At 47.2% G+C, this 27,406-nt stretch overlaps 1 protein-coding gene across 1 annotated transcript in view; it reads right to left on the reverse strand.

The window, feature by feature from the left end:
- Positions 1–27,406, reverse strand: part of SLIT3 (slit guidance ligand 3) — a 723,236-nt gene that overhangs the window by 128,131 nt on the left and 567,699 nt on the right. The window contains exons 10-12 of the mRNA XM_027979969.2: positions 14,772–14,843; positions 8,735–8,806; positions 5,008–5,079 (exon numbers count right to left, since the gene is read on the reverse strand). Of these exons, the coding sequence (XP_027835770.1) occupies positions 5,008–5,079; positions 8,735–8,806; positions 14,772–14,843 (216 nt within the window). The remainder of the gene's footprint in view (positions 1–5,007; positions 5,080–8,734; positions 8,807–14,771; positions 14,844–27,406) is intronic.

Below are 27,406 nucleotides of genomic sequence, written 5' to 3' on the forward strand. Positions count from 1 at the left end.
TAAAGGTTAGATGAGGTGATGTATATGAAATTGCTTAGCACAGGTTCTGGAGCGTATTAAGTCTTCAATAAATGTTAGCTGTTATTAGCAGCAGTAGCTGTACTAGTGAAATAGCTGGTGAGGGAAAGTGACCTGTAGGGAGTTAAGTTCTGCTCACTTCCCTGTAATTGGCAGGTTGCTTGGAAAACTCCAAGACCCTTCAATGGTCTTGCCTGCCTTCCAAGAAAATCAAACAGGTGCCTGGGTTGTCTTAACTTCTCCCAGCCCCAAGACAGTCTGGCTTGGATTAAGACCTCCTGGAGCAGGTTTAACATCGACTGGAGCCAGGATTTATGTGAAAGCTTCCATCTCAAATGACTGCCCACCCCACCTGAGTGTCTCTCCCATGTGTGCCCCGTAATCAGTGAGCACTAACTGAATGAGCTGGCCCCTCGGGAGCTGTAACACTGCAGCCTGAAACCGCCCATCCAAGGAAGAAGTGGCAGCTCTGGAGACATGCTCGCTGCTTGCTTCCCTGCATTAGAGAGGGCCAAGTCCTGAGCTGCAAAGTCACAAATCTGGGGGCATTTTGGCTAGAAATACACCCAGGATCACAATCTCCAGGAGCCAGGGTGGGCAGGGGAATGGTGAAGATCTAAGCCTTCACACTAAGTTTCCAGTGATAAAGAGGGTAGATGAAGCCTGGGAGAAGAGGACAGGTCACGTCTCAGGCGATCAGAGTTGGGAGTTCACATCCAGTGGCATGTCCTGTCCTAACCGTGATTCTAAGATGTCTCCATGTGGGAAGTTTCAGTTCTCCGCAGCTTACAGTGGAATCTCTCAACACACTTCTTGCCCAGCTGGGCCCCTGACTTGCATCCTAGCAGTCTGTTTCAAGGAAGAAAGCTGGCAGATTCATTCACACCCTCAAAGATCATAAGGGTTGTTCGAACTAAACAACAAATGTGTGTTTATACAGAGGTAAGTCTGTACTTTAAAGTCCGTAGTCAGTATTTATGCAGATGGAAGTCTGCAGGAACTGTAGGATTAATTACGGGGAGACATACTATTTTCAAACATGTGAAGAATATGAGAATAGCCTTTTCTGAGTTTTGCAGAAGCCATGACTGAAGTTTAGTATAAGAAATAGCTGGAGTCCCTTTGCTGTCCGCCTGAAACTATCACAACATTGTTCATCAGTTATACTTCAATATAAAATGCAAAGTTAAAAAAAGAGAAAGCGCTTCCCGACCTTTTCAGGTCACCAAGAGAATTCACCACGGAAACCATCAGCACAAGAGCAGCAGGGTTTGGGCCAGCGTGTGCGGGACAGGATTCTACACCAGCTGGGGGATAAGCTGTCTGGGAAGCACTGAAGATTTTGGAACTCCAGCTAAAGGAGGTGACTCTTGCGAGGCTGACGCCCAGAAGACAGGGTATTGGACTTGTGGTCCCTTCCCAGGGCTATTGAAGCTTGTTCACGGAGACCTGTTGGCTGCAGCCTCTGAGAAACTCTGAAGACTGAGTTTCCCATTGGTGTTGGCCGTCTGCCCGAAGCAACAGGGCATGAAGATGACCCAGGAGGGATGGGTACCTAACAGGCTGGCCTAGGGTAGTAGGATGGCCGAGAAGTTTGGAGACACAGGCAAAGAGGGGATGGGCAGGCAGGACAACCAGCTACAACACACCTGCCTATCGTGGGTTGAGTATGGACTCTGCTTCTTGTACAGCGTGCTGGCCATGAACTACAGTGGCTGCCTCTTGTTTACAGTCATCTTTTTACTCTAATTTGATGTGTACGACATGGAAAATATGGGCACATAGGGATTTATAAAGAAGTGCCAGCTATCTTTAAAATGGTTAACCAGCAAGGTTGTACTATATAGCACAGAGAACTCTGCTCATTGTTAGGGGGCAGCCTGGTTTGAAAGGGAGTTTGGGGGAGAACAGATGCATCTCTTCGTATGGCTGAGTTCCCTCGTCCAGCTGAAGCTATCACAACATTGTTAATCAGCTATACCCCAATATGAAACAAAAAGTTTGTTTTTTTTTTTTTAAGTGCCAGAAAGGAAACATCCAAGATCATTTTGGATGACAGAGACAGCCTGGCTTTTTGCTGTTGTTTTCCAGTCACTAAGTTATGTTTGGCCCTTTGTTGTCCCATGGACTGCAACTGCCAGGCTTCCCTGTCTTTCACTATCTCCCAGAGCTTGCTCAAACTCATGTCCGCTGAGCCGATGATGCTATCCAACCATCTCACCCTGTTGCCCCTTTCTCCTCCTGCCCTCAACCTTTCCCAGCATCAGGGTCTTTTCCAACGAGTTGGCTCTTCACATCAGGTGGCCAAAGTAACGGAGCTTCAGCTTCAGCATCAGTTCTTCCAACGAATATAGTTGCTTTGTGATGCGACCATAGTTTGAGAGATGGAGAGAGAAGAAAAAACACAGAACCCTTGCAGAAAACTTTCAAGTCAAAGGAAAGGAAATTTCCCAGACTAGCAGGGTATTCTAATCAGTGCCTTCTTATCGGAATGTCTCCAGTCTAACAAGGAGAAATCCAATCTACCGAGGGCAGAATGCTACATTAGATTTAATCAGAATTGCTCAACACCAGGTCAGAGCCCAGTGACGGCTACAGTTGCTGGTTCTTTCTGGAAAGTGAGGAACTTGAGTTGTGTCAACTCTCAGTCTCGAGAGAAGGGGGAAGCTTTGTCTTCACTCCCGGATATTCAACTCCATCAGCTCAAAGTAACGAGATGCAACCAGTCTTTTCCTGGCCCATGCAAAGCTCTAGTCATCTTATGACTGCTGTCAGCTGGGAGCTGGATCTATTTCCTTTTTTCAAAACCATGCATTCAGGACTTCCTTGATGGTCCAGTGGTTAAGAATCTGCGTTCCAAGGCAGGGGACGGGGGTTTGATCTGTGATCAGGGAACTAAGACCCCACACGCTATGGGGCAACCAAGCTCAGACGCCACGACCGGAGAGGAGCACACACACCACAACAAAGCTCCTTGGCGCTGCACCTGAGAGCTGCCACAGCCAGATGAAACAGCAGATGCAGGAACAGAACAGCGGCGGGAAACAGCCCCCGAGCACGCATGCCTAATACTTCTGCTATATGCCCTGCACCGTGCTAGGCACTTTGATGCATGCTATGTTTCTCCTTAACGCCTACAAGGGCATATAGCTTTCAACAATCAAAACATGACCGTAAAAGGATATTTACCCCAGCCCAGTGAAACACAATACCTCTGAATCTCCCTCTAGGCCATCCTATTGTTATCTTCTGGCAGGGGATTAATAGGTACAGTCAACTGGCCTTCTGGTGGCAGTTATAACTTAGATTTTCTTTGCTCCAAGCAAAGAATACCATCTGTGAAACCCCCCAGCTCCCTGCAGAGCCCTGGCGTGTCTTTCTAACAAATAGCCACAAAGGCCCACCTAGGGCTGCGAGCCTTGAACACTGATAGGTACACAGAGCCACACAGAGGGAGACAGACATGCAGACAGAGGGGTGCAGGGCTGGACAAAGAGGAAGCAGGGCAAAGGGCACAGAATTTGCTTTCTCTGGCTTTCCTCTTCACGGAAACAAGCCTGCCCAGTGCTGTGATGGATGCACTGTCTGAAAACTAGCTGGCCACCTCATCCAGGCGTGATTCATGTGCCGATACTGTGTGAGGAGACTCTGTCCAGGGCACAGAAAGGGTAGAGAGCAGAAATGTGGGGAGAAAAAGCTAAAGGAAAAGCCTCACTTCCTTTTTCTTGAAGAGTCTTGGGCGTCCCCGTGTGAGATGCACCTTGGACCTTCTATCCACCCTTGCTCCTGACTGCCCACCCATCTGGAGATAGAACTTGACTACGTTGTCAGCAAGCTCATGATGGACCTTCACTTAACAGCACACAGGAGGCAGGAAGGGCCCAGGCCCCTTCTGTAAGGGGCCTGTGACTTGGAGGTGATTTTACAAGGGAGCACGTATAAGTGCGCACGCGCACACACACACGCACGCGCACACACACACATCTGTACTCAGATGCATGCCTCTGATAACACACATCTTGTGCTATTCAGGGGTGTGGGGGCCTTCTGAGCCACAGGACCATGTAAGCTCTTCTCCAGCTTCCACACCCAGTTTCTGCGTGACTGAGGGCAAGTCATTTACCTCTCTGAAACTTGGTACGGTCCATTGCTCACAGGATACTCAAGATCATTCCCTAATACCAGCAGGAATTATGACGTGCAGACATGGATGTGCGGGTGTGTACACGCACATGCACACACACGCTTCCCACACCCACAGTACATGCGTGTAGATGCTACGGCTACCTGATCACAAACCAGAGATAACTCTAGCCTGATTATAAAATCTTCAAATACAAGATGAGCTAAATTCCTTTCCTTGTCTCTCCACATCAGAGTTCACTTACTGTCTTCAAACATGTAAGCTCAAATGACCAGAATGAAATAAACGCAAATAAATAATCCCAGAGCTTAAAATTTGAGGCAAGAAATCCTCCTTTAAATTAGATAAACACTTCCTCCCTCAGCCATACCTTTCCCAGATAGAGTCACAACAGTGACTGACTATGCTCCTAATTATTTCACTGCCCCACCCCTACCTCCTTCAAGGTCACATGTCTACCATCAGCTCTGTTTCAGCCTTAGTATCGGAATACAGTGCATGAATATTTTAGTTCCCTAAATTCTGAGCAATATTGTGGACTTGACTCCGGCTTAATTTCTAGCCCCTCAAGCCTGAGGGCAGTGATTCTTGCGTGGGTCAGGCTCCCAGGCTGCATCACCTCGCTTGTGTACACTGACTTCAGCCTTCCCCTGCCAACTCCTTGGCTCTCTTTCCACCAATATGAGGCGGTGGAGGTGAGGGGTGGATAGCTCAAAACAATTTCTTTTTTCCTTTTAATGAGCACAAAGTCAAAAGAAGAACACTACAGAGCACAGCTCAAAGTTTGCAGAAAAGAGCCTGTAAACAGTTCTAGAGACAGTATTAATGACAAAGTTCCTACTCACAGCAGTTGTAGGGACACCAGCCCATCAAACAGTCCCTTGGCAATCTCCGTGATCTTGTTCCCGTAGAGCACCCTGGGAAAGAGCAGAGGGGACAGTGGTCACCGCGGGTGAGAGGCCGCTGTCACCCCTTCACGCAGGAGGTCACCACCTCGGCCCACTCCGGTGGCAAATCAGCATCGCCTTCCCCAGCCTGCCTCTTCCCTCCTCCTCACCAGTGAGATAGCGGGCTCGCGCCTCTGAGGCTGGAGGGGCAGGCCGTCTGAGAGGCAAGGAGGAAGGGACTCCGTCCTCATCTCCTCCTGGGCAGCCCCACTCAATAAGGAACCCACAATAGGAAGACACAGTCCCTTTGTGGTGTCTCCCAGAGGTGCTAATATGACTCACACCCTGGCAATAAACAAGACGTGTGGGAAGCCAGCCAGCCCTGTGTTTTCTTGTCTTCAGTGGGTATTGATCAGGCTGAGCCCAGCCTACAGAATGTTTCCTTTTAATATCCTGTTCCATCCTAAGGAATTCCTGAACTGAGTCCTTTAATCATCCATCTAGACAGGGCTTTGGATATCTGAGGTCCTACCCAGCTGGCTCAAGGACTGCTGAGTCAAGGACAGGCTCCTTGGAAAAACTAGGGAGCAGGGAGCTGTAACTGCAGTAACAGCAGCTTCTGCGTTCCAGCCTCTTTTTTCGATTCTCTGAGCTCCAGGAACCAAGGAATTCTTTTCACCCTTCCGTCTTCCAGCCTACGGAGTCCCTCACACGGGGTCTCCTATTCAAGGGCTGGTCTCTGGTGACCTCTGACGCACCAGAAGTGTGGGGAAGAAGTCTCCTGAGTCTGGCTCTTCCGTAGACACTGCTGGCTTCTCTCTGCTCTCATCCATGGCACAGACGCTGATGATCTCTTGGGTCCAGCCTCCTCTGAGATGGAGGGAACTTAGCTAAGAAAGACCTTTTAAAAAAATGTTTCCCTCTCGAGGCCTGGAGCACACTGAATTAACCCAAGATTTGATTCCCGCTCAGACTGCAAATCCAGGCTGTGGCATGTCTTTGAGGAGGCAAAATATTAGGATGAGGAAATGGTAAATGGGAGAGATAAACCCACCCCCCATTTTCCAGACTCCACCAGGAGAGAGTAAGTGTCTCGCTCAGCCTGCGGGTGTGCATCATTAATGTTTCAACAAGTTAATGACTAAATAAAAGTCAGCACGATGGCCCAGGCTCCCATTTGTAATTCATACGACTGTCTCACTGCTCACTGTGCCAAATGCGGTAGCATCACTGTGTGCTCGGCTTGGCGGATGGCAGACCCTCCAGGGCAGCAGGGGCTGGGGGGACGACGGGCAGGGTGGGGAAAGGGGGTCCTTGAATCACAGGTCCATGTGGGGTGTGCCTAAGCCTCAGTGGGTCGAAGCCACTCTCTGATGGCTGATGTGGGCTGTAGTCTGTGTGGGGGCTTCTGGGCATAGATCTGTCTGCCTGTATCTTCAGCTCTTTTCCTGGACTTCCCTTCCCTCCTTTCAGATCTGGGCTTAAACACTCATCCTTGGAAGGTTCTCTTGAATATCTCAGTCAACATTTTCTTTCTTTCTGCATTTGATTTTTTTTAAATTAAGTAACAATTTACATACATTAAATTAGTCATTTTCTATCACCTTTTTTATTACCTCATCCCTTTTCATTATGTCATGTTATATTATTATACATTTATTTATTTTAAACATTTTCTGTATGTCCTCTGCAGCCCCCTTTAACAGATTAATAGATCCCATGTGCGTGATGCCATCATGCGGACTGTTCATGGATGGCTCCCTAGAGCTGAAAACTGAACGGGATCTAACACGGTAAACGCCTGTTTGAGAGAATAATGAACAGAACGCCTGTTTGAGAGAATAATGAACAGGTATGGGGTAAGGCCTTCTTGCCCTTTACTTTGGCCATTCCTCACTCTGGGCAGGGCGTGTTGTTGTTCAAAACTCCCTGAGGCCAAGACTTGTCTGTCCAGTTCACGGCCACATTCTCAGTGCCTGAAAGGCTGCTCAGTACATAGTAAGCGTCTGTTGAATGGATGAATGCATATACTGGGAATGAGAAGCACTTCATTTAAACAATGCCCTGATAGAGTTCAGAATTAGCTAGCGGCATGCCAATTTCCCATTTGGCAACCAGATTCTGAGTTTCTTTTCCTGTAGGACAGGAAGCATCTCACTGTCCTCAGCAGGCTCCCAGACCCCAGCAAAGGGGAAGCAGACAGACGGGGACAGGGAGGCGGGAGCAGGGAGAGGACCCCGGTGGCAGACGGCCTCTCTCCCGCCTCCTCTGTGATCTTCAGCACAATAAGCAGACACTAATCTTACACACAATCCTGTCTTTGATATCCCAACCAGATGTTTTACCTGATAAATGAAACTAATTTACTCCGCCAGCAGCAGGCAACAGCTGAATCAAGAGACCTCCCTGTCTCCAGCCCCTTCCCAGCGGGATAGGGCCAGGTGGGGGAAAATGTGTCTCTTGTTACCTGCCCACTCATCAATTAAACAAATAGGTTGCACAGAGAAACAAAGCACGGACAGCTCGCCTCTGAGCAGCCTTACCCTTGTCAGGTAGGGCAGGTCACCAAATAATACAAATATCAACTGATGATACCTTAGCTGTATCTTATACTTTCCATGTTATCTCAGGATGCGGTATAGATGGGGATCAAGAGCATGGTTCTGGAATCAGACTGCTTGGGTCTTTCTCACTTGTTACTGTGGACTCTGGATATCCAAAGTTACATTTGTTTATTCAACATGTCTTTTTTTTTTTTTTTTTTTGCACAATCACTATGTGCCAGGTACTGTTTGAGGTACCAGAGATTCACCCAGGATCGAAAGAGACAAAACCCTCTGTTTGTGTGGAGTTTAGATGACCCAGTTTTTAGATGAACCATCAAAGACACATGAGGACAGGTTTCATATTTTAGGTCCTTGTGAGGATGAAGTTTGCAAGCCTCCTAGAAGAGTACCAGGTACACAGTAAGTGCTCAGTAAGTACTGCCAGGGATTGTTGTGACTGCAGTCATGAACGCATTTCAGGCAGGAGAGGTGTCACTGTGCCATTTTGCCTGTGAGGGAACATGCATACAAGATGCACAATGGTCCTTGTGCCACAGGGCAAGTCACTGGCAGGGTCAGAACAAAGCTCTATGCTTTCCTGCCCCAGAGGGTCTCCGAGTCCCTGGTAGGCACAGCTTTGGTTCCATCCAATAGCCTGCTTTCAGGTTTCAAAATCCAAGAAAGGCTTACAGGATGGGGTTGATACATTCTCAGAACAATAGCCATGAGTTTGGTTTGGAGAAAAAGCCTTAAAATCAGAGGAAGAAAATGAGATCCTCCCTAGACAAGGCCACATGCATGGAAAAAATGGGCATGTGGTACTAATCATACATTACAATCCTCTCCCTCCATCTCCCTGGACAGGGCTGCTGAGGCGGGGGGATGTGGTTGCAGGACAAGATGCATTCGAATTAGAAGCCAATAACTGGGAAGGCTGCTGGGCACTTAATCAATAAAAATAATGCATTTGGGTTGTAGAAATATTCCCCAAGATCAATTTCCCCTGAAGAAATATTTGTTTCTTTTACCAGGTTGCCACAAGTGGGTAAGGGAACATAAAAGCTTGATAAACACCTCCTGGAAAATATGGATGCATCCCTCTCCCACCCCCACCCCACATGCCTCTGCTCCCCACTTACAGTGATGTGAGCGACTTCAGACCCTGGAAGGCATCTGGAGCAATGTCCGAGATCTGATTCTTGCTGATGTCTCTGAAAATTTAACAGGAAAGTCTGAGAACACAATGGCCGTATCTGAGGGGTGGACCAAGCATCGCAGGTATACAAAATGATGAGGATGAATTAATCAGTCAATTTATTTATTTATTTATAGTGTGAGAGCAGCGGCTTAAAGATCATTCAATTCAAATGCCTCATGATAAAATGCACTATATATGTGTATCACTCTTCTTGGATTTCAAAGCACACTTACTCGTGGCACCTTGACTTTGACATACGGCCATGGACACGGCAGCCTTCGCTTTGCAGGTGGGAAATGGCACCCAGTTAGATGAGGGCCTTATCGTAGGTTGCAGAACCAGGCAATTATAGCATAAATGAAGCAAAAGCCAGCTTTGCCCAAACATAGCCCAGGGTTCCTGTAAGCCTCACCTCCTTGTGTAATGTCTTGGCAAATGCTTATTTTTCTCCCCCAAAGTCCTGAGTCATTTTGCATCCCCAGCGACTTCTCCCTGACCTGAATGGTGGTTTTGAGCAGTGACTGCAGTCTCTGGTTCAGTACATCTTCAGGCCGTGTGGTGTAAAGACATCATGAGAGTCTCATGGTGACTTTGAGACATGGGATTGCCACTGGCAATACCTCTTGGACAGAAGCAAGCCCAGGGTGGTGAAGACCAGAAACAATGTGAGTGAGAAGGATGCTGTGTGTTAGAAGGCAGCTAACCCAGCCTTGGGGCATTGGAATCTCCCCGATCAGGAGGTTGCTCATACTGCAGCTCCCCAGTGACTTCTGAACACCCACATCTAGTTCTCACAAACGACATTTCCCTGAGTGCAGAGATGTCTCTTAGAAGTCATTAGCTCAGAGACAGCCTCTGGGCTCCTGTCCCTGGATGTGGAGATGCTCCAGTTTCCAGCTACAATGAACTCTGATGCCTCTTCTTTAACAAAATAAATCAACGGGTCTTTGCTTTTGTGAAGAAGAGGGGAAGTTGGGGGCCTTGGAGGGTCAACAAGGAGGAGACAGCGGAATATTGAGAAGAAAGCGCATCTAAGCAACTGCTTCCAGTGAGGTCAGACGCCCAGCTCCGCTAGCCTCTTAAGTTGCATTCCTTGAGTCTGTTTCTCTGCTCCTTCTGCATGCGTGTGTTAAGACACTTCAGTCGTGTCCGACTCTTTGCAACCCTATGGACTGCAGCCTGCTAGCTCCTCTGTCCATGGGATTCTCCAGGCAAAGAATACTGGAGCGGCTTGCCTGCTACCTCCTCCAGGGGATCTTCCTGACCCAGGGATTAAACCCCTGTCTCTTATGTCTCCTGCATTGGCAGGCGGGTTCTTTACCACTAGCGCCACCTGGGAAACTAGCCTTCAGAAGGGCTGCCCGACAACTTGTGCCTAGGTCTCTGCTCCCTTCCCTCCCTGTTTCCATGGCTTGTGAGTTGAAAGCTACTTCTCAGGTTAAGGTTTCTTAGGCACAGCTGGTGGGCTTATCCCTTGAGCAGGCGAGAGCGCCTCTAACAAATCCACAGATTGTGCTCGCAAACTCTTCAGCTTACACCAGGCTTTTCTTCAGAGCTCTTTTTTTGTATAAGGGTCTTAACAAGCAAATGCCCCAGATTACCCTAATCTTGCTGGGCCTCAGCACGGCTGCCTAGCAAGGCACTTCAGGCAAGTGCACAGTCTGTACTTAGATCATGAGAAAGTCTGTTTTGTTTGGTGATTTTTTTTTTTTTTTTTGGTGACATCCCTAGTGGAATGTCCCTTCAAGGTCCTGAGCCCTCTACCATGTGAGAGAAAATTCTGTGGCCAGTGGGGAAGCCCTCTGCTTTAGCCTTGTCAGTGCAAATTAGTTTTCAGTTCACAACTAAACTTCCAGAAGCATTTTTCTCTAAGGACAAGGTGAGATGTCTCATGATTTGAAGATGCTGGGGAGTAGACCTGGGATTGCCTTCCCCACCTCCAGTGGATCAGCTGGTAAAGAACTTGCTGGCTAATGCAGGAGACACAAGCAATTTTGGTTCGATCCCTGGGTCAGAAGATTCCCTGGAGGAGGGCATGGCAATCCATTCCAGTATTCTTGCCTGGAAAATTCCATGGACAGAGGAGCCTGGTGGGCTACAGTCTGTAGGGTCGCAAAGAGTCAGACATGACTGAGTGCCCAGGCACGCATGCATGCAGACATTGGAGAAGTGACGGTTTAGCTGGGAACTGACTGTGGTCCTTAATCCTGTAGGAGGGAAATAGCAGCCATGGAGGGTAAAGGACCAGGAGTGACAAGCGATCAGACACAGCGATTTGGGCACAGAAATGGTGTCTCCAGCCTCCTTTCTACTTTCGAGTTGGGTGCAGAAGGTGGTGGCCCTGGACAGGAAGGCAGCCTAGGAAGGTTGAGTGCCCACTCAGCTCCACGCCTGACCCTCCCAGTCCACATCAGGTGGCTCCAGAGCTGATTCCTGGTGTCTGGGTCATCCTTGACTAGTGGTTCTCGAACCCCATTATAAGTTTATTAAAATGCACCCTCAGGGGCTCCCCTGACGCTTGCAATGCAGGGAGCACAGGTCTGATCCCTGGTTGGGGCACTAAGATCCCACATGCCATGAAGCGAGGCTAAAAGATTAATAAAAAAAAAAATTAAACACATCCATAGAAAGTCTGATTTGGCCAGCTGGGGAATTGGGGTTAGAAACCTGCATGTATAGCAAATCTCCAGGTGATTCCAAGGCAGGTGGTCCCTGAGTTATACTTGAGATCAGTATTTCAGAATAATGGTTAGTCTCAAACCTACCCCAGTCCCCTGGATGATGGAGAAGAAGTGGCCTTTGCAGGCTGTTCAGAAAAGAGGTGGTAACTTCCAATGCTGACGAGGGTCAAGTGGGGAATATGAGCTTAAAACGCTAGAAGTTGGGGGAACTTGTGGAATATTGCTCTGCCTAAGAGCGTGGGAGGGAAAGAACTCAACATCTTGACGGTGTGGCCTTCAAGTGTCAGTGCTCCCGCTTAACCAGCCCTGTAAGACTGCGGCATCCTCCCTAATGCCTCCTATGCTCCCTCCTCCTCTTTATTTTCTTGGGCTCCAAAATCACCGTGGATGGTGAACGCAGCCATGAAATTAAAAGACGCATGCTCCTTGGAAGAAATGCTATGACAAACCCAGACAGCATATTAAAAGACCAAGACATCATTTTGCCAACAAAGGTCTGTGTAGTCAAAACTATGGTTTTTCCCAGTAGTCATGTATGAATTGAGGGTTGGCCCATAGAAAAGGCAGACCACCAGAGAACTGATACTTTCAAACTGTGGTGCTGGAGAAGACTCTTGAGAGTCCCGGCGACAGCAAGGAGATCCAACCAGTCAATCCTAAAGGAAATCAACCCTGAATATTCATTGGAAGGACTGATGCTGAAGTTGAACTTCCAATACTTTGGCCACCTGATGCGAGAGCTGACTCATTGGAAAAAACCCTGATGCTGGGGTCTTTTCCTCCTGACGAGGGCAGGAGCAGAAGGGAGCAACAGAGGATGAGATGGTTGATGGCATCACTGACTCAACAGATGTGAGTTTGAACAAACTCTGGGAGATAGTGAAGGACAGGGAAGCCTGGCATGCTGCAGTCCATGGGGTCGCAAAGAGTTAGATACGACTGAGTGAGTGAACCACAGTACAACCTTTATATTAGATTTTACCTGGAAATACTTTTTGTACACTAAGCTGACCACTTGAAATTCATTCTATTCAGGGACAAAGCCATTCAATCAGGAAAACTTTGTCATTGGAATGGAGATAAGAAGAGGATGTGGTTCATTCATTATTGAAGGAAAACATCTTTCTGTGAGATAGTAGAGATAAACTGGTCACTTACACCAGCGAGGAATTCACCCTTTGTGTTTTAAAATCTGTTTTCACCAGGGACCCTACGTCTCCCAAGCCCTTGCACTTCAGTCTCGATTTCTGATGTTCTGTTAGTCAGAAAAAATTTTAAGCGCTCTCTCTTTCCTACCACCATCCTCTTGGGAAGGAAAAAAAGAGCATCATAGTAAATATCAATAGTATCAAAATGATCAAAAATGAAATTGACTCCCCAGATCATAACTGAGAAGGTCTTATGAATTTTGAATGCACAGATCATGGCAATTCTAAGCGGATGGAGAAAGGACAGTAAAACATAGCCATGTTCTAAATTACCTGGACTTCACAAAAAATGAGAGTAGTCACTTAAATCATGCAAGAGATAGAGGTTGGGGCAGTGACTGAATTTGTCATTTTTCACTGAAATTACTATCTGGCTGCATAATCAAGCTGGGCTTTAAAAATGAATTGCGGGGGGGGGGAGGATGGAAAATGAGCTGGGAAAGCAGGGAGACTGGGAGACGAATGGCCCAAGGTTTTAAATATTAAGGCCTATATTTATACAGCCCCTCCAACAGGAACGCTGCCTAGTGGGGGGAAGGAGAATGTGCTCAAGGCTGGCACACTATGCTGGTTTCTACTTCTGGAACTGTACCAGGAGAAAATTTTGTTTGGTTTGGATTTCCAGGGAGATGGGAAGTTGGTTTCCTGATATCTGAGGGTAAAGCCTACCAATGCCACTGTTTCTCAAGGGTGTTTCTTTTTAACATAAAAGGAGCCAGTAGACACTTAGCCTCTTTAATGTAGGCCCTGCTACTCAAGGGAGGCTGACAAGTCAGCCTGCAGAGGAAGGGAACAGAACCAGGTCCATGACTCTCTCCTTCCTTTGTCGGGGCGGAGAAAGGAAGTAAACGCAATGAAGATGGCACCGCGATTACTGGGCTATCATAAATGATTTTTTAGGTTGGAAAAGGGATGAGAGCCTCCCTCCCAGGTTCTTCATATCTATGATGGCAGTGGTTGGGGGAGTATCTGAATCCTACTAGCCTCCCTTCAGAGTACCCAACTCCGACTCACAGAGAAGTGCTCACGGCAGTCACGTGAAGGGGAGGGGCGGTGCTGATGATGTCGCCACGATGGCGGGAATGAGGGCACTGAGGCTCAGATGCTGTGAGTCATGTGGGTGTCACCGGGTACCGATAGGATGCAGTGGTGGCGTAATACTGGATATGGTGGTCATGGCAAGGATGGGGAGCATCACGGCTGAGGGTGATGACCTCATCTTCTTATCTCACTTAGAAAGATTAGAAAGTCCTGACCAAGGGTCCATAGGCTCTGGCCCTTACCTACCTTTCCTGCACAGTCTCTGCCACTTTCCTTTTCATTCACTCCATTCTGCCTCACTATTCTGCAAACCATCCTGAGAGCTCATCGAGACTCCCTCCCTTCCTTCATTCAGGTCACCCACACACAGAGGGTTTCATGGGCCAACCCTCCTGGAGACGGCCTCTCCATGACTCTCTTCCCTTCTTTTATTTTATTCCATAAGATGGTACAGAAAATCCCAAATGAACTTTTTGGCCAACCCAATACTTTCTAGTGCTGAACAATTTCTAATATTTGCCCTCCCACTCGAATATGTAAGCACCATCAGAGCAGACTTCATTTCAGTTCGTCTTCTACGCATAGATGCCAGCACAGCTCTCTACACCCAGTGGACACCTGCTAAGCATCTGTCAGCTGGATGTGTGCATGGTGGTATGGGTGCTGGTGATGCTGCTGCGGGGTGATACGGACTCACTGTCACATCTCCACTGAAGCGCCTACTTGAGGTCCACACCCCCAAAGCCAGAGGGCAGTGAAGCGGTGAGATGGGGCCTTGTTTAGGCCAACTCAGTCCCACCTCCTACCCAGATAATTTTACCACATTTTTGCTGGAGACGCCTAAGCTCTGAGATGCCTGAACCCACACACCTCCCCATCTGAAGGCAACACTCAGGCCGTACCTCCCAGTCTTGGGAGACATTCCAGGTCTAACATTGAGATCTCCCAAGCATGGTCATGCAGCTCCTTATCTGGGGAGATTGCCCACTATACCTACGACCCCCCAACCTGAAAAGATCTGGCCTCCTTTCTCGTTGGGGAGACTCACATGCGCTTCAGTTTCTTGTACTGGGTGAAGGCTCCAGCAGGAATGGATTTGATGGAATTCTGTTCCAGGCGTCTGAGAAACAGAGCAGAGAAGAGTCAATTAACCATTTATTAATCAACAAGTGGTTGCCGGGGCCTTGAGGACAGGATGGTTTCCCCCATCAACAGCGCACATTCTTGGACAAGAGAGACTCAGTAAACGCTGTCCAAAGGCCAGAGATTCACGTTCTGGCGTCTGGGGGTGCCCAGCCCAGTGTCTAACTCCCCTGGGAGAAAGCTAGAAGAGATGACTTCTCCTTGAGCATATTTGGTTCTTGCTGATGACAAGTTGTCTTTGGGAAGCAGTTGTCATCTCCAGGAAATGTTGTAGGAAGCAACCAGAGGGCTGAAAAAGCCAAAGCGATAAAGAGAAGGATGAGCAAAGAGAGATGGACAGATAGCATTGCCTGTCTATCCTGGAAGCAAGTCACCATTCAGTCAAAACCTCAAGTACCCTGCTGCTGGCGTGCTGCACAGGCAGACATGACCAAAGCTGATTTCATTTCCGGGCTTTTCTTTTCTTAATGGAGGTATAATTGACATAGAACTTAATATTAATTTCAGGTGTACAACCTAATGATCCAGTATTTGTTTATGGGTTTTTAACTGGCTGTTCTCATATGATGGAGTCTACAAGTCTTGAAGCTTCCAGCCTGACATTCATCGAAATGGCTCCTTGACATCTGGAGGGCCCCGGGGGTCCAGAATGGACCACTCCCCTGGGGCTGCCGCTGCAGTCTGTGGCTTTACTGTCTTACAGATTTGCTGAAATGCCTCCTCCTCTATTACTCCAGAAAGAACAAGAGAAGCTGCAGGCTCAGGGCCCACAGCTTCCTTGGAAGAGAAGGAGCGTGGGGTGTGAGCATGCTTCTCCGTTCTTTATTCTTTCATCTCTCAAATGACTTCCCGTCACCAAGAACAGGTGTGGTGGGAAACGGGCATGAGTGGGAGGCAGGGCCCTCTATTAGAGGTGATGAATGAGGGCCTGGCCCAGGCTGAGGACTCAGCATCTCCTCCTCATCCATCTCCCATCTCTCCGAGGTGCGGATCTTTTCATCACCTCCTCATTTGGCATGGATGAGCCCCATACCCTTTGCTGGGAAGACACACAAAAAGATGTGTGTGTGTGGAGGGGAGGGCTGGGGGAAGCAGAAGGAAGAGACAGGAGGAGCTGGCTCCCTTGGAGGCGACATCCAGAGGAGGCACATTTCTGGCTGGGATGAACCCATTCATCTTGAAGAGTAATCCCCACTGCAGAAAAGGGGAGGCAGGCATATTAATTTGTGCCCCTGCAATCTCGTCTTCATTGAGGGAACGAGAGTATTTGTTACTGGAACCACTAATGGAGCAGTTTGCCAGCAATTTTCCCATTTCAAACAACATCTTAGCTGCTAATGTGGAATGGTTTGTCAGGCCTACCCATAACACAGACAAATCACTCTCCAGGCGGAAGGAAGGGGGTGAGGGGTGGGGGGGAGAATGAGGAAGGGTGGGTGAGAGGAGAGAGGAGCATCAGGACAGATCATTCCTGGCTGCCAGATGAATCGAGTCTACAAATGAGACTGCCACAGTCTATTAAGAGAGCCTTTGTGGGGCTGGAGCGGGCGGGGGTGTGCTCTGCTGGGCTCGTGGGCACAGGATGGCTGGACAGGGGCCTGGTTGGCTCACGGTGAGCCAAAAAGCATGCCACGAGGTTGCAGAGGCTGAGAGCTATGGGATACAGCCACCCACAGAGGCAGCAGATCTGGGCAGGCTGCCTTGACTGAGAGGGTCCAAGGACATTCTCATTTTCCAGCTGAGCAGAGTTTAGGAATTTCTCAGCCAAGGCAGCAGCTCTGTGGACCATTAGGGTGGCCAGTCGGGTAGCAAATGCTCTCCAGGAATCCTGGGATTCACCTGCCACTCTGGCAGGGGGCTGAGGCCTGGAGGAGGCCTCTGGAGAGAACCACTTGCTGTAACGATGGCAACCCCTTCCACTCCTGCAAGAAGACCCACTGCTCCTGGCTCAGGCCAGGAGCACATGCAAGCCAGGTCAGCCAGCTGCCCACGCAGAGCGTAAGAAATAACATCCACCTTAGTGAGGGGTGCCAGAGCTAAGGGAGGGGTGAGTCAGGGAGTAGGAGGTGATAGTGATATCCGTCCCCAGGAGTTTAATAATGTGGTGACAGAGACGAGCCCAAGATGGCCCATCACAGAACCAGATTTTATTGCTAATATAACAAGAAGAGCTGTCCTTTATGGAATCGAGTTGATTTATGTCTGTTTCTCTCTTTGAGTCCTTACACTGTGGAGGCAAGCTGTGTTGGTCCTATGTTGTGGATGAGGAAAATAAAACCTACAGGGACCCAACAGCCTATCCAAAGCGACAGAGCTTTAAGTGGCAGAGATGGCATCTTTCCTTTACCCAGTGGATGCTCTGCCTTCTCTGAAAACATGGAGAAACTGAGGCCCAGGGACTAAGGTAGCTTTCCCAAAGTCCCAGAAAAGTTTAAGGGATGAGGATTCCAGTTCTCATTCGGAGACATCATGTACCCTCTGAAGTAGGTATTTTGAAAAAAGGCTGTAGAAGTTGAGGGAAGGTGGAATATAGATGTGTGTGTGTGTGTGTGTGTGTGTGTGTGTGTGTGTTTGGGATTTCCCTGGTGGCTCAAATGGTAAAGAATCCACCTGTAATGTAGGAGACCTGGGTTGGATCCTTGGGTTGGGAAAAGTATATATGTATGTGTATATATATATATATGTATATGTGTGTGTGTGTGTGTATTTATAGAATGTATGCAGAGTGCAAAGGTGTGACTTTGAACAAAGAACAAAGAATTCCGATCTTAGTCTGTTAAGTTAATCCTGGCTGGGACGTTGCTGTCTATCTTGTACTCTTAACCCTTGCACACTCTGGGGAGGGTCTTTATCTCTGCAGTCTCTCTGCCTGTTACGCTGCTGTGGGTACCAGCTAGACATCCAACCCCTTATAGAGTGCCAAGGCCAGGACATGATGTGGGTTAGCCTTGCCTCAGCAGACTCCAGAGTTGGTCAGTATACTTCAAATGTGAAGTTAAAGCCAGGGTGAGAATGATAACAACAACAAGAGCTAATATATGTATCAGCCTGTACTTGTTAAGTTGGGAATCGGGCTAAGAGCTTTGCACAGGTTTGTCTAAATATTTACACCTCCTGGAGGCAGGTCCTATTCCTTATCACTTTTCCCACTTTAAACCTGAGAACATTGAGGCTCAGAGAGTTTAAGTCACTAGTTCAAGTTCACAAAGCCAGGAAAAGCTATAGCTGGGACTCAGACTCACGTTGATCCAGTTGGAAAGCCCGCACTCTCAGTCACCAAGCTTTGCTGAATACCATTTGCAGCCGAGGCATCGCCATTCCTTTGGTACTGCCTGTTCATCCTCAGGAAAATGGCCCCTTGGTCAAGGGTGGAATTCTGGGGTGTGTGTGTGCCCCACGGCCACAGGCTCTACACGGTAGGTGCCCTCTGGTGGGTTTTACACAGCTTGGAGCAAGCATGCAAAGATCCATGCTCCCGCGACAAAAATTCAGTGTGAAGGACAAAAAGAAGCATGAACATCAGCAAAAACTGTCACATTGGGGATGCATCTGAAGCCAGCAGCTGTCTTCAGTCTCTCTTAACTGGCATGTGTGTCTTTCTTTGGCAAACATTCTTCAGGCTGCAAACTGATTTAATAGAACTAGCATGAAAACAAACATACAAATCAAACATCTGAGCATCTTCCGGCACCAGAAACAATGGGAACATCTGATGGGGATTTCAGCCATTTGTGCGCTGTATTGATTTGCCCTGGTTCCTCGGTGATCTTAATGATCTGTCATTTGCAAACACTCAGCTGAGCACAATACATTTCTAGCAACACAGAAGTCAACGTGATGCCAGAGGGATTGGCAGGGACACAGCCAGAGCAGGACCATGGCAGCAAGTCACCTGATAAAGAGGTGTCGGAGCTGGGTTAGAACACTGGCTGCAACGATGATGAACATCTACCATCTACTGTACACCACACACCTGATGTACACCAGACACTGTCCTCTGCACACTGGCTCGTTTGATTCCTGCAACAGTACTGCAAAGCAAGTAGTGTTACTAAAACGGAAACAGCATGGGACTTCCCTGGTGGTCCAGTGGTTAAGAATCTCCCTTGTAATGCCGGGGGATGCGGGTTTTACCCCCGGTTGGGGAACTAAGATCCCACGTGCCCCAGAGCAACCAAGCCTGCACGCCCCAACCAGTGAGCCCACGCGCCATAATGAAAGACCTTGCATGTCACAACCAAGGTCCAGTGAAGCCAAAGAAATAAATTAAATAGATATTAAAAAATAACAACAAAGATGAAGCATGTGGGCATATGTGGCACGAGTCATTCCTAACCAGCTCTGCAGAGTTCGCGGCATTGCCTTCAGAGAACAGAGGTGCCTACACAGGGTCAGGTTTGCTCTTATGATAATATGCATATTCTCAGATGCCGCTAACAGAGAAACCTTTGTCATCAACTCTGAAAAAAAATGAGAACTTGAAACTAAAGCGTCCTATCATGTCACACACGTGACACGAGACTCAGCTTTTCCCTTTCAGATTCCATTTAGTAGTTATCAAACATTGTGCTGATTTTCCACACAAGTATGCTACTTAACCCTCATGGGGAATCCCTAGTAGGGATGATGAGCCCCACTTTGCAAAGATGGGAACTGAGTGAAACATGAGCTGTTAGGTGTGCGTGTGTGCTAAGTCGCACAGCTGTGTCTGACTTTCTGTGACCCCATGGACTGTGGCCCTGCAGGCTCCTCTGTCCACGGGATTTCCCAGGCAAGAGTACTGGTTGCCATTTTCTCCCCCAGGGATCTTCCCACCCCAGGAATTGAACCCACATCTCCTGCATCTTCTTGCTTTGGCAGGTGGATTCTTTACCACTGAGCCACCTGAGAAGCCCTAAGCTGTTAAGACAGGTACCCAAAGAGCCAGAAGCAAGATTCAAACCCCAGGACTGGACTTCATTCATGGTCCAGTGGTTGAGAATCTGCCTGCCAATGCAGGGGATCCAGGCTCAATCCCCAGTCTGGGAAGATTCCACATGCAAAGAAGCAACTAAGCCTGTGTGCTGAAAATATTGACCCCTCACTCTAGAGCCCTCTAGCCACAACGACTAAGCCCATGTGCTGCCACTACTGAAGCCCACGTTCCTTAAAGCCCATGCTCTGCAACAAGAGAAGCCACCCCAATGAAAAGCCTGCACACCACAACTAGAGAGTTAGCACCTGCTTGCTGCAACTAGAGAAAGTCCTTGAAAAGCAACGAAGACCCAGCACATCCAAATATAAATAAGTAAATAAATAAAATAAAAAACACCCCGGTCTATTTATCTCAAGGCTCTGTTCTTATTCTGCTGCCTGACGGGCTTCCCCTTTACTCTGCCTGTCCCCACCCACCCCATCCCCCTCCTTCCACATGACAGTCCCCCAGAAACCCAGTGTCCTCAGAACGTTTTAAGAATCCCAGATGTTGGTGATACCCAGAGTCCTCCAACCCTTTTGTTCTGCTGGCTGCTTTTTTTTTTTTTTAATTTCTCTAAAAAACTCCCTGGTGACCAGTGTCGTAGGCGCACACTTGCTTTGTTAAGCAGATAAACCACTGTTTATCTCTCCACTGCAGATAGACAATAGGGCTGAGGTGAGGCCAGGTGGAAAATGGGGCTACCTTTCTCCCTAGATGCTCTGATTTATGAGTTGGCATCTAAGTCCATCCACAACCTTTCTCTGGGCTTGGTGGTAAAATAATCTGCCTGCAAATGCAGGAGACATGGGTTTGATCTCTGGGTTGGAAAGATCTCCCAGAGAAGGAAATGGCGACCACTCTAGCATTCTTGCCTGGAAAATCCCATGGACAGAGGAGCCTGGCAGGCTACAGTCCATGGGGTTGCAAAGAATTGGATGTGACTTAGCAACTAAACAACAATAACCTTTCTTGAGAAGCTAAATTTATTTGTTAGAACTGAGGACATGAGACAGGGATGACACTAAGTGGGGTGAAAGAGTGAAAATGGAAGGCGACGGGACAGAGGTGAAGAAGGAGCTCTAGGCACGGACAGTCCCTCTCAAGCCTTGAGGACCTGGGAGGGTGGAATGAGGACCACAGACCAGAAGACCGTGTGGGCCTCTCGCTCTTCCCAGAATCATCCCTGCTGGAGGCTGGAGCGGGTTCAGAGAAACGACAGGGAGCAGCAAGAACTGTGCTGCTGGTGGGAGCTCAGTTTCGAGGAAAATCTGCAGTGAACTGTCTCGCTGTGGGTTCTCTGAAAGAAAGCTATTTTTAGAGGAATTGGCTTTGCTGTGTGGGGAGACCAGTGCACTCTGTGAACTGCTCTGGCTTTGAAAAACAACCTGAAAGAGTCTGCCAGGTTGCTCCGCATGAGGGACAGCCCTTCCGTCCCCCAAATGTTGGGGAGTGCAGATCCCTCTCAAAGCTTAAGAGCATCATGACCAGCTCAAGACCAGGCAGATAGGGAACAGAGAACTGGATGCAGTGCAAATTATCCCTAAGGAGAAGGAGATATCTGGGTTATACCAGTGGCCAAGGACATAAGATGGAATTTTTTAAAAAATTTATTTGGCTACGCCAAGGTCTCAGTTGCAGCATGTGGGATCTAGTTCCCTGACCAGGGACTGAACCCAGGCTGCCTACTTTGGGAGCACAGAGTCTTAGCCACTGAACCACCAGGGAAGTTCTGAGGGGAAATTCTTGATGGTAACAAGGGAAGTCACATTCAGATGCCTTTGGATGATAAATCAGACACTTCCTATGCATCTTGGGGTGCATGTTATGATGTCCACTCTCTGCTCCTTCTTTCCCACCTTTCGACCTCTGCCATCTTCTGGTCTCTCATTGATTAAGAATATGAATTTTAACTGCTCTAAAGACAGGTCAACACATAGATCGCCAGCAATAGGCTTTGTTGCCTCAAGGAACAAACAGGTTTCCTCTGCAAAGTTCTCTCAGTATCCAATCAGAGAGCCTTGCCTCAACTGCTTTGATGTCTCAGCTTCATTTTATCCTGAGGAGAATGAGTGAAGCATAGCAAGAGAAGTCCCAGGCAATCTGTCTGGCGGGCCATGGGTGCCGGGTTAGCAGGGGCAGCCTTATTTCCATGTCTGCATATATTTGCATGAAAATGAGCTACTGCCAGCCTCAATTCATAATGCAAGTGGCTAGCCTAGTTTTTTAACCTATTCTCTCTACCATAATCTTCAAAGAACTGAACGAGCTTTAGGGAGGGATATAATGCAGGTAATCCCAGCTCCTGTGATATGGTTCCCAACCTCTCTTACCAGGCCCAAGATAAACGTGGTGGGAGGAGTAGCCGTAGTCATAGCAAAATCATACCAGTCACTGCTAACACGGTGTATCTCATGTGCCAGACCCAATGCTAAGCATGTGATAGCATATATTCATCTAACTTTCACATGAACCATTAAGAATTTACCACTAGCCTCTACATTTTCAGTTGAGTAAACCAAGGTGCAGGAATGTTATTTGTCAATGGTTAAAAGGCAGGGAAGAGCTAAAATGTGGGTCTGTCTGAATCCACAGTCTATAGTCTGAAGACCATGCTTGTTTGTGGCTGCTTATTTTTAGAGGTACTCTAGCTAAGCTGGCCACTCCCAGGTTTCTAGATTCAACGGGCTAGCTGGTTTAGCCTACGAATAGGCGAATTTGACCCAGATGACCATTACATCTACTACTGTGGGCAAGAATCCCTTAGAAGAAATGGAGTAGCCCTCAATCAGCAACCCAACATGCAGTACTTGGGTGCAATCTCAAAAATGTCAGAATGATCTCTGTTCGTTTCCAAGGCAAACCTTTCAATATCACAGTAATCCAAGCCTAGGCCCCAACCACTAATGTTGAAGAAGCTGAAGTTGAACGATTCTATGATGACCTACAAGACCTTCTAGAACTAACACCAAAATAAGATGGACTTTTCATCATAGGGGACTGGAATGCAAAGTAGGAAGTCAAGAGATACATGGAGTACCAGACAAGTTTGGCCTTAGAGTACAAAATCAAGCAAGGCAAAGGCTAACAGAGTTTTGCCAAAAGAACACACCAGTCATAGCAAACATGATCTTCCAACCACACATGAGATGATTCTACACATGGACATCACCAGATGGTCAATACCAAAATCAGGTTGACTATATCCTTTTCAGCCAGCCGAAGATGGAGAAGCTCTATACGGTCAGCAAAAACAAGACCAGGAGCTGACTGTGGCTCAGATCATGAACTCCTTATTGCCAAATTCAGAATTAAATTGAAGAAAGTGGGGAGAACCACTAGGCCATTCAGGTATGATTTAAATCAAATCCCTTATGATTATACAGTGGAAGTAAAGATAGATTCAAGGGATTAGATCTGATAGAGTGCCAAAAGAATTATGGATGGAGGTTCATAACATTGTATAGGAGGTGGTAATTAAAACCATCCCCAAGGGAAAAAAATGCAAAAAAAAAACCCAAAATGGCTGTCTGAGGAGGCCTTACAAACAGTTAAGAAGAGAAGCTAAAGGCAAAGGAGAAAAGGAAAAATGTATTCATCTGAATGCAAAGTTCCAAAGAATAGCAAGGAGAGATAAGAAACCCTTCCTAAGTGATCAATGCAAAGAAACAGAGGAAAACAATAGAATCGGAAGGACTAGAGATCTCTTCAAGAAAATTAGAGATACCAAAGGAACATTTCACGCAAAGATGGGCTTATAAAGGACAGAAATGGTATGGACCTAACAGAAGCAGAAGATATTAAGAAGAGGTGGCAAGAACATAGAAGAACTATCCAAAACAGATCTTAATGACCCAGATAACTACAATGGTGTGATCACTAACCTAGAACCAGATATCCTGCAGTGCAAAGTCAAGTGGGCCTTAGGAAGCATCATTATGTACAAAGCTAGTGGAGGTGATGGAATTCCAGTTGAGCTATTTGAAATCCTAACAGATGATGCTGTGAAAGTGCTGCACTCGATATGCCAGCAAATTTGGAAAACTCATCAGTGGCCACAGGACTGGAAAAGGTCAGTTTTCATTCCAATCCCAAAGAAAGGCAATGCCAAAGAATGTTCAAATTATCGCACAATTGCACTCATCTCTCATGCTAGCAAAGTAATGCTCAAAATTCTCCAACCTAGGCTTCAACAGTACATGAACTGAGAACTTCCAGATGTTCAAGGTGGATTTAGAAAAGGCAGAGGAACCAGAGATCAAATTGCCAAAATTCGCTGGCTCATAGAAAAAGCAAGAGAGTTCCAGAAAAAAACATCTATTTCTGCTTCATTAACTACGCTAAAGCCTTTGTCTGTGTGGATCACAACAAACTGTGGAAAATTCTTAAAGTGATGGAAAACTAGACAACCTTGAGAAATCTATACGGAGGTCAAGAAGCAACAGTTAGAACTGGTCATGGAACAATAGACTGGTTCCAAATTGGGAAAGGAGTATGTCAAGGCTGTATACTATCACCCTGCTTATTTAAGTTATATGCAGAGTACATCATGAGAAACACTGGGTTGGATGAAGCCCAAGCTGGAATCAAGATTTCCAAGAGAAATATCAGTAACCTCAGATATGCAGATGGCACCACCCTAATGGCAGAAAGCAAAGAGGAACTAAAGAGTCTCTTAATGAAAGTGAAAGAGGAGAGTGAAAAAGCTGGCTTAAAACTCAACATTCAAAAAATGAAGATCATGGCATCTGGTTCCATCATTTCATGGCAAGTAGATGGAGAAACAACGGAAACACTGATAGACTTTATTTTCTTGGGCCCCAAAATCACTGCAGATGGTGACTGCAGCCATGAAATTAAAAGACACTTGCTCCTTGGAAGAAAAGCTATGACCAACCTAGACAGGATATTAAAAAGTAAAGCCAATATTTTGCCAACAAAGGTCCATCTAGTCAAATCTATGGTTTTTCCAGTAGTCATGTATGGATCTGAGAGTTGGACCATAAAAAAAGTGAGTGCCAAAGAACGGATGCTTTTGAACTATGGTGTTGGAGAAGACTGTTGAGAGTCTCTTGGACAGCAAGGAGATCAAACAAGTCAATCCTAAATGATATCAACTCTGAATATTCATTGGAAGGACTGATGCTGAAGCTGAAGCCCCAACACTTTGGCCATGTGATGTGAAGAACTGATTCATTAGAAAAGATTCTGATGCTGGGAAGGATTGAAGGTAGGAGGAGATGATAGAGGATGAGATGGTTGGATGGCATCACCGTCAATGGACATAAGTTTGAACAAGCTCTGGGAGATGGTGAAGGACAGGAAAGCCTGGTATGCTACAGTCCATGGGGTCATGAAGAGTTGGACATGACTTAGTGACTGAACTGAACTGAGATGGTTTAGACCTCTTATTTAATCAATTAAGGCAATTTCTGTGTGTCTGTTATACATACTATTTATATACAGACATACATTTATAATTATATAATAATCACATATAATTAAACACATTTCTATTACACACACATATTCTTCCATGAGTGCCCATCATTTTATAAAATGAAGAATATTTTTGACAATAATGGTAATAGAATAAGGAAGTCTAGAATGTTAAAATAAAAGATGCTTCTTTAAATGGAATCTTTTTGCTCAATGGAAAAATATCACATTGTTCTTGTTATTTTTACTTTACCTCATTTAAGGGAAAACTCAGTAATAATCAGACAGGCTTTCAGAAATAACTAGTCTAGCCTGTCCATGTTCCTTTTAAAATTCAATGTTTGGGTGTGAGCCCAATGGCCTAGGTATGGTCTGGCCTCCATGGGCTTCCCCTCCAATGTGGATGTCTGTGATTTCTCTCCCTCAGATGCCTGATCTGTGAGCCTGTCAAGCCTGAGCTGTAAGTGTAGGCACATGGAGCTGGAAAGGAGGGTGAGCAGGCCTGAGCTCCTGAACCAGGGCTGGTGTGGGGGTCAATGGTTGCAGTGTGGTTATTAGACTGGCCTTTCCCATCATGCTATGGTTTGAGACCTGGCCAAGAGGCTGCCAGAGAGAAAAGATAAAACCCGGCAGATGGAAGGGGAAAGAAGTGAGGCGGTGCAGAGACAGGAATGTTCAATGCGATTCTGAACTGAGGCATGCCTTGGCAGGAATTCTGTCTTGACACCCGCCTTTGGAGGTGATCAGAGTCCTACTCTGGCCTGGATGGAAGATGAGGGGCGGGCTCCTGTGACGAGGAGCACAGGGGGAACCGGGCGGAGAAGCAGACCTGGCTGACAAGGGAAGTGGAAAGATCATGGGTGCGGAAAAGGATAGAAGAAGGCAGGGGAATGGATCAAGAGAGGCAGACAGGCTGGGAGGGGCCGGGAGGGACAGGTGGTGAGGTCTAAGCGAGGTCCATGGAAGGAAGGGTTCTCCAAGGCTGGGGCAATGGACCATGAGGAGTGAAGGCACATCCCAGTGAAGCACAAAGGGAATTCACTGTTGTTCTTGCTGAAAGGAGACTGAGTCAAGGTCGGGGAAGGCACAGGAGGTATGGGTGTCAGGCCAAAACCACCCTTGGCTAATGCATTCCTGCCCTCAGGAAGGGTATGGAGGCACAGATTGTGTCCACTGGGGCTGGGCGAGAATGTTTCAAAGGGAATCAGAGAAAAGTTAGCAAAGCAGATGAAGAAAGAAGAAACTAAGGCCCCTGTGTTGTAAGCTCGATGTTTCTTCTCATCTCAGTGGGTGAAACCAAAGTCCCTAAAATGCCCCCGTGATCTGGTCCCTCAGGACCCCTCTGACCTCCACCACTAACACTCTCCCTTGTGTTTACTCCACGCCAGCCACATTGGCCTTCTGGTATACCCAGCACAGCCCTACCTCAGGGCCTTTGCACACACTGTCCTCTCTACGTGCAACACTCTTCTCCAGATATCCACTCGCTTTTTCTCGCATACTTTTTTTCCCACAGAAGCTCCCATCTTCTACCGTATCAGCTAACTTACTTTGGCTTGCTTATTGTTCATTGCACCCGTCTCTCCACTGCAATGCAAGCACCACAAGGGCAGAAATTTGGTCTGTTTTGTTCACTGCTGCTCCCTAATCACAAAATTACCACTGGACCACAGTGGGCTCACAAAAGACGTTTGTTGAATGAATCCGTGAATGAATGAAAGGGCCAATTTGGTCATCCACTGGAATGCATTGGCGATAGAAGGGCATACGTAAGAGGACAAACAGGTGGCGGAAGAGGGGAAAGGAGGAGAAGGAGCGGGAAGGAGGGGGCGTAGGGAGAGGTGAGGTGTAGCACAGAGGTGAGGGAAATGTATACGATATCTTTTATTTGGAGGGATTTTTTCTAATGATGTTTTCAGTGAGAGGGGTTCCATCTAACCAATGTTTAATAAAGCCACCTTTAGTAAAGGCAGAAAAAGTTATCAGCTATTGTCATGTAAGGAGTGATCTTGAGGTCAGTATTCACTGACCTTCTAACCCAGAGTGAGACACTGGCCACTTTTTAACATATGAGAGGAGTCGACGAGACTGAGCTACTTGGACAAATGAATTTTCTTGGAATTTTGGACATCAGTGCACACACAGAC

Source organism: Ovis aries, chromosome 16, assembly GCF_016772045.2.
Source record: "Ovis aries strain OAR_USU_Benz2616 breed Rambouillet chromosome 16, ARS-UI_Ramb_v3.0, whole genome shotgun sequence".
In the NCBI taxonomy this organism is placed as follows: domain Eukaryota; kingdom Metazoa; phylum Chordata; class Mammalia; order Artiodactyla; family Bovidae; genus Ovis; species Ovis aries.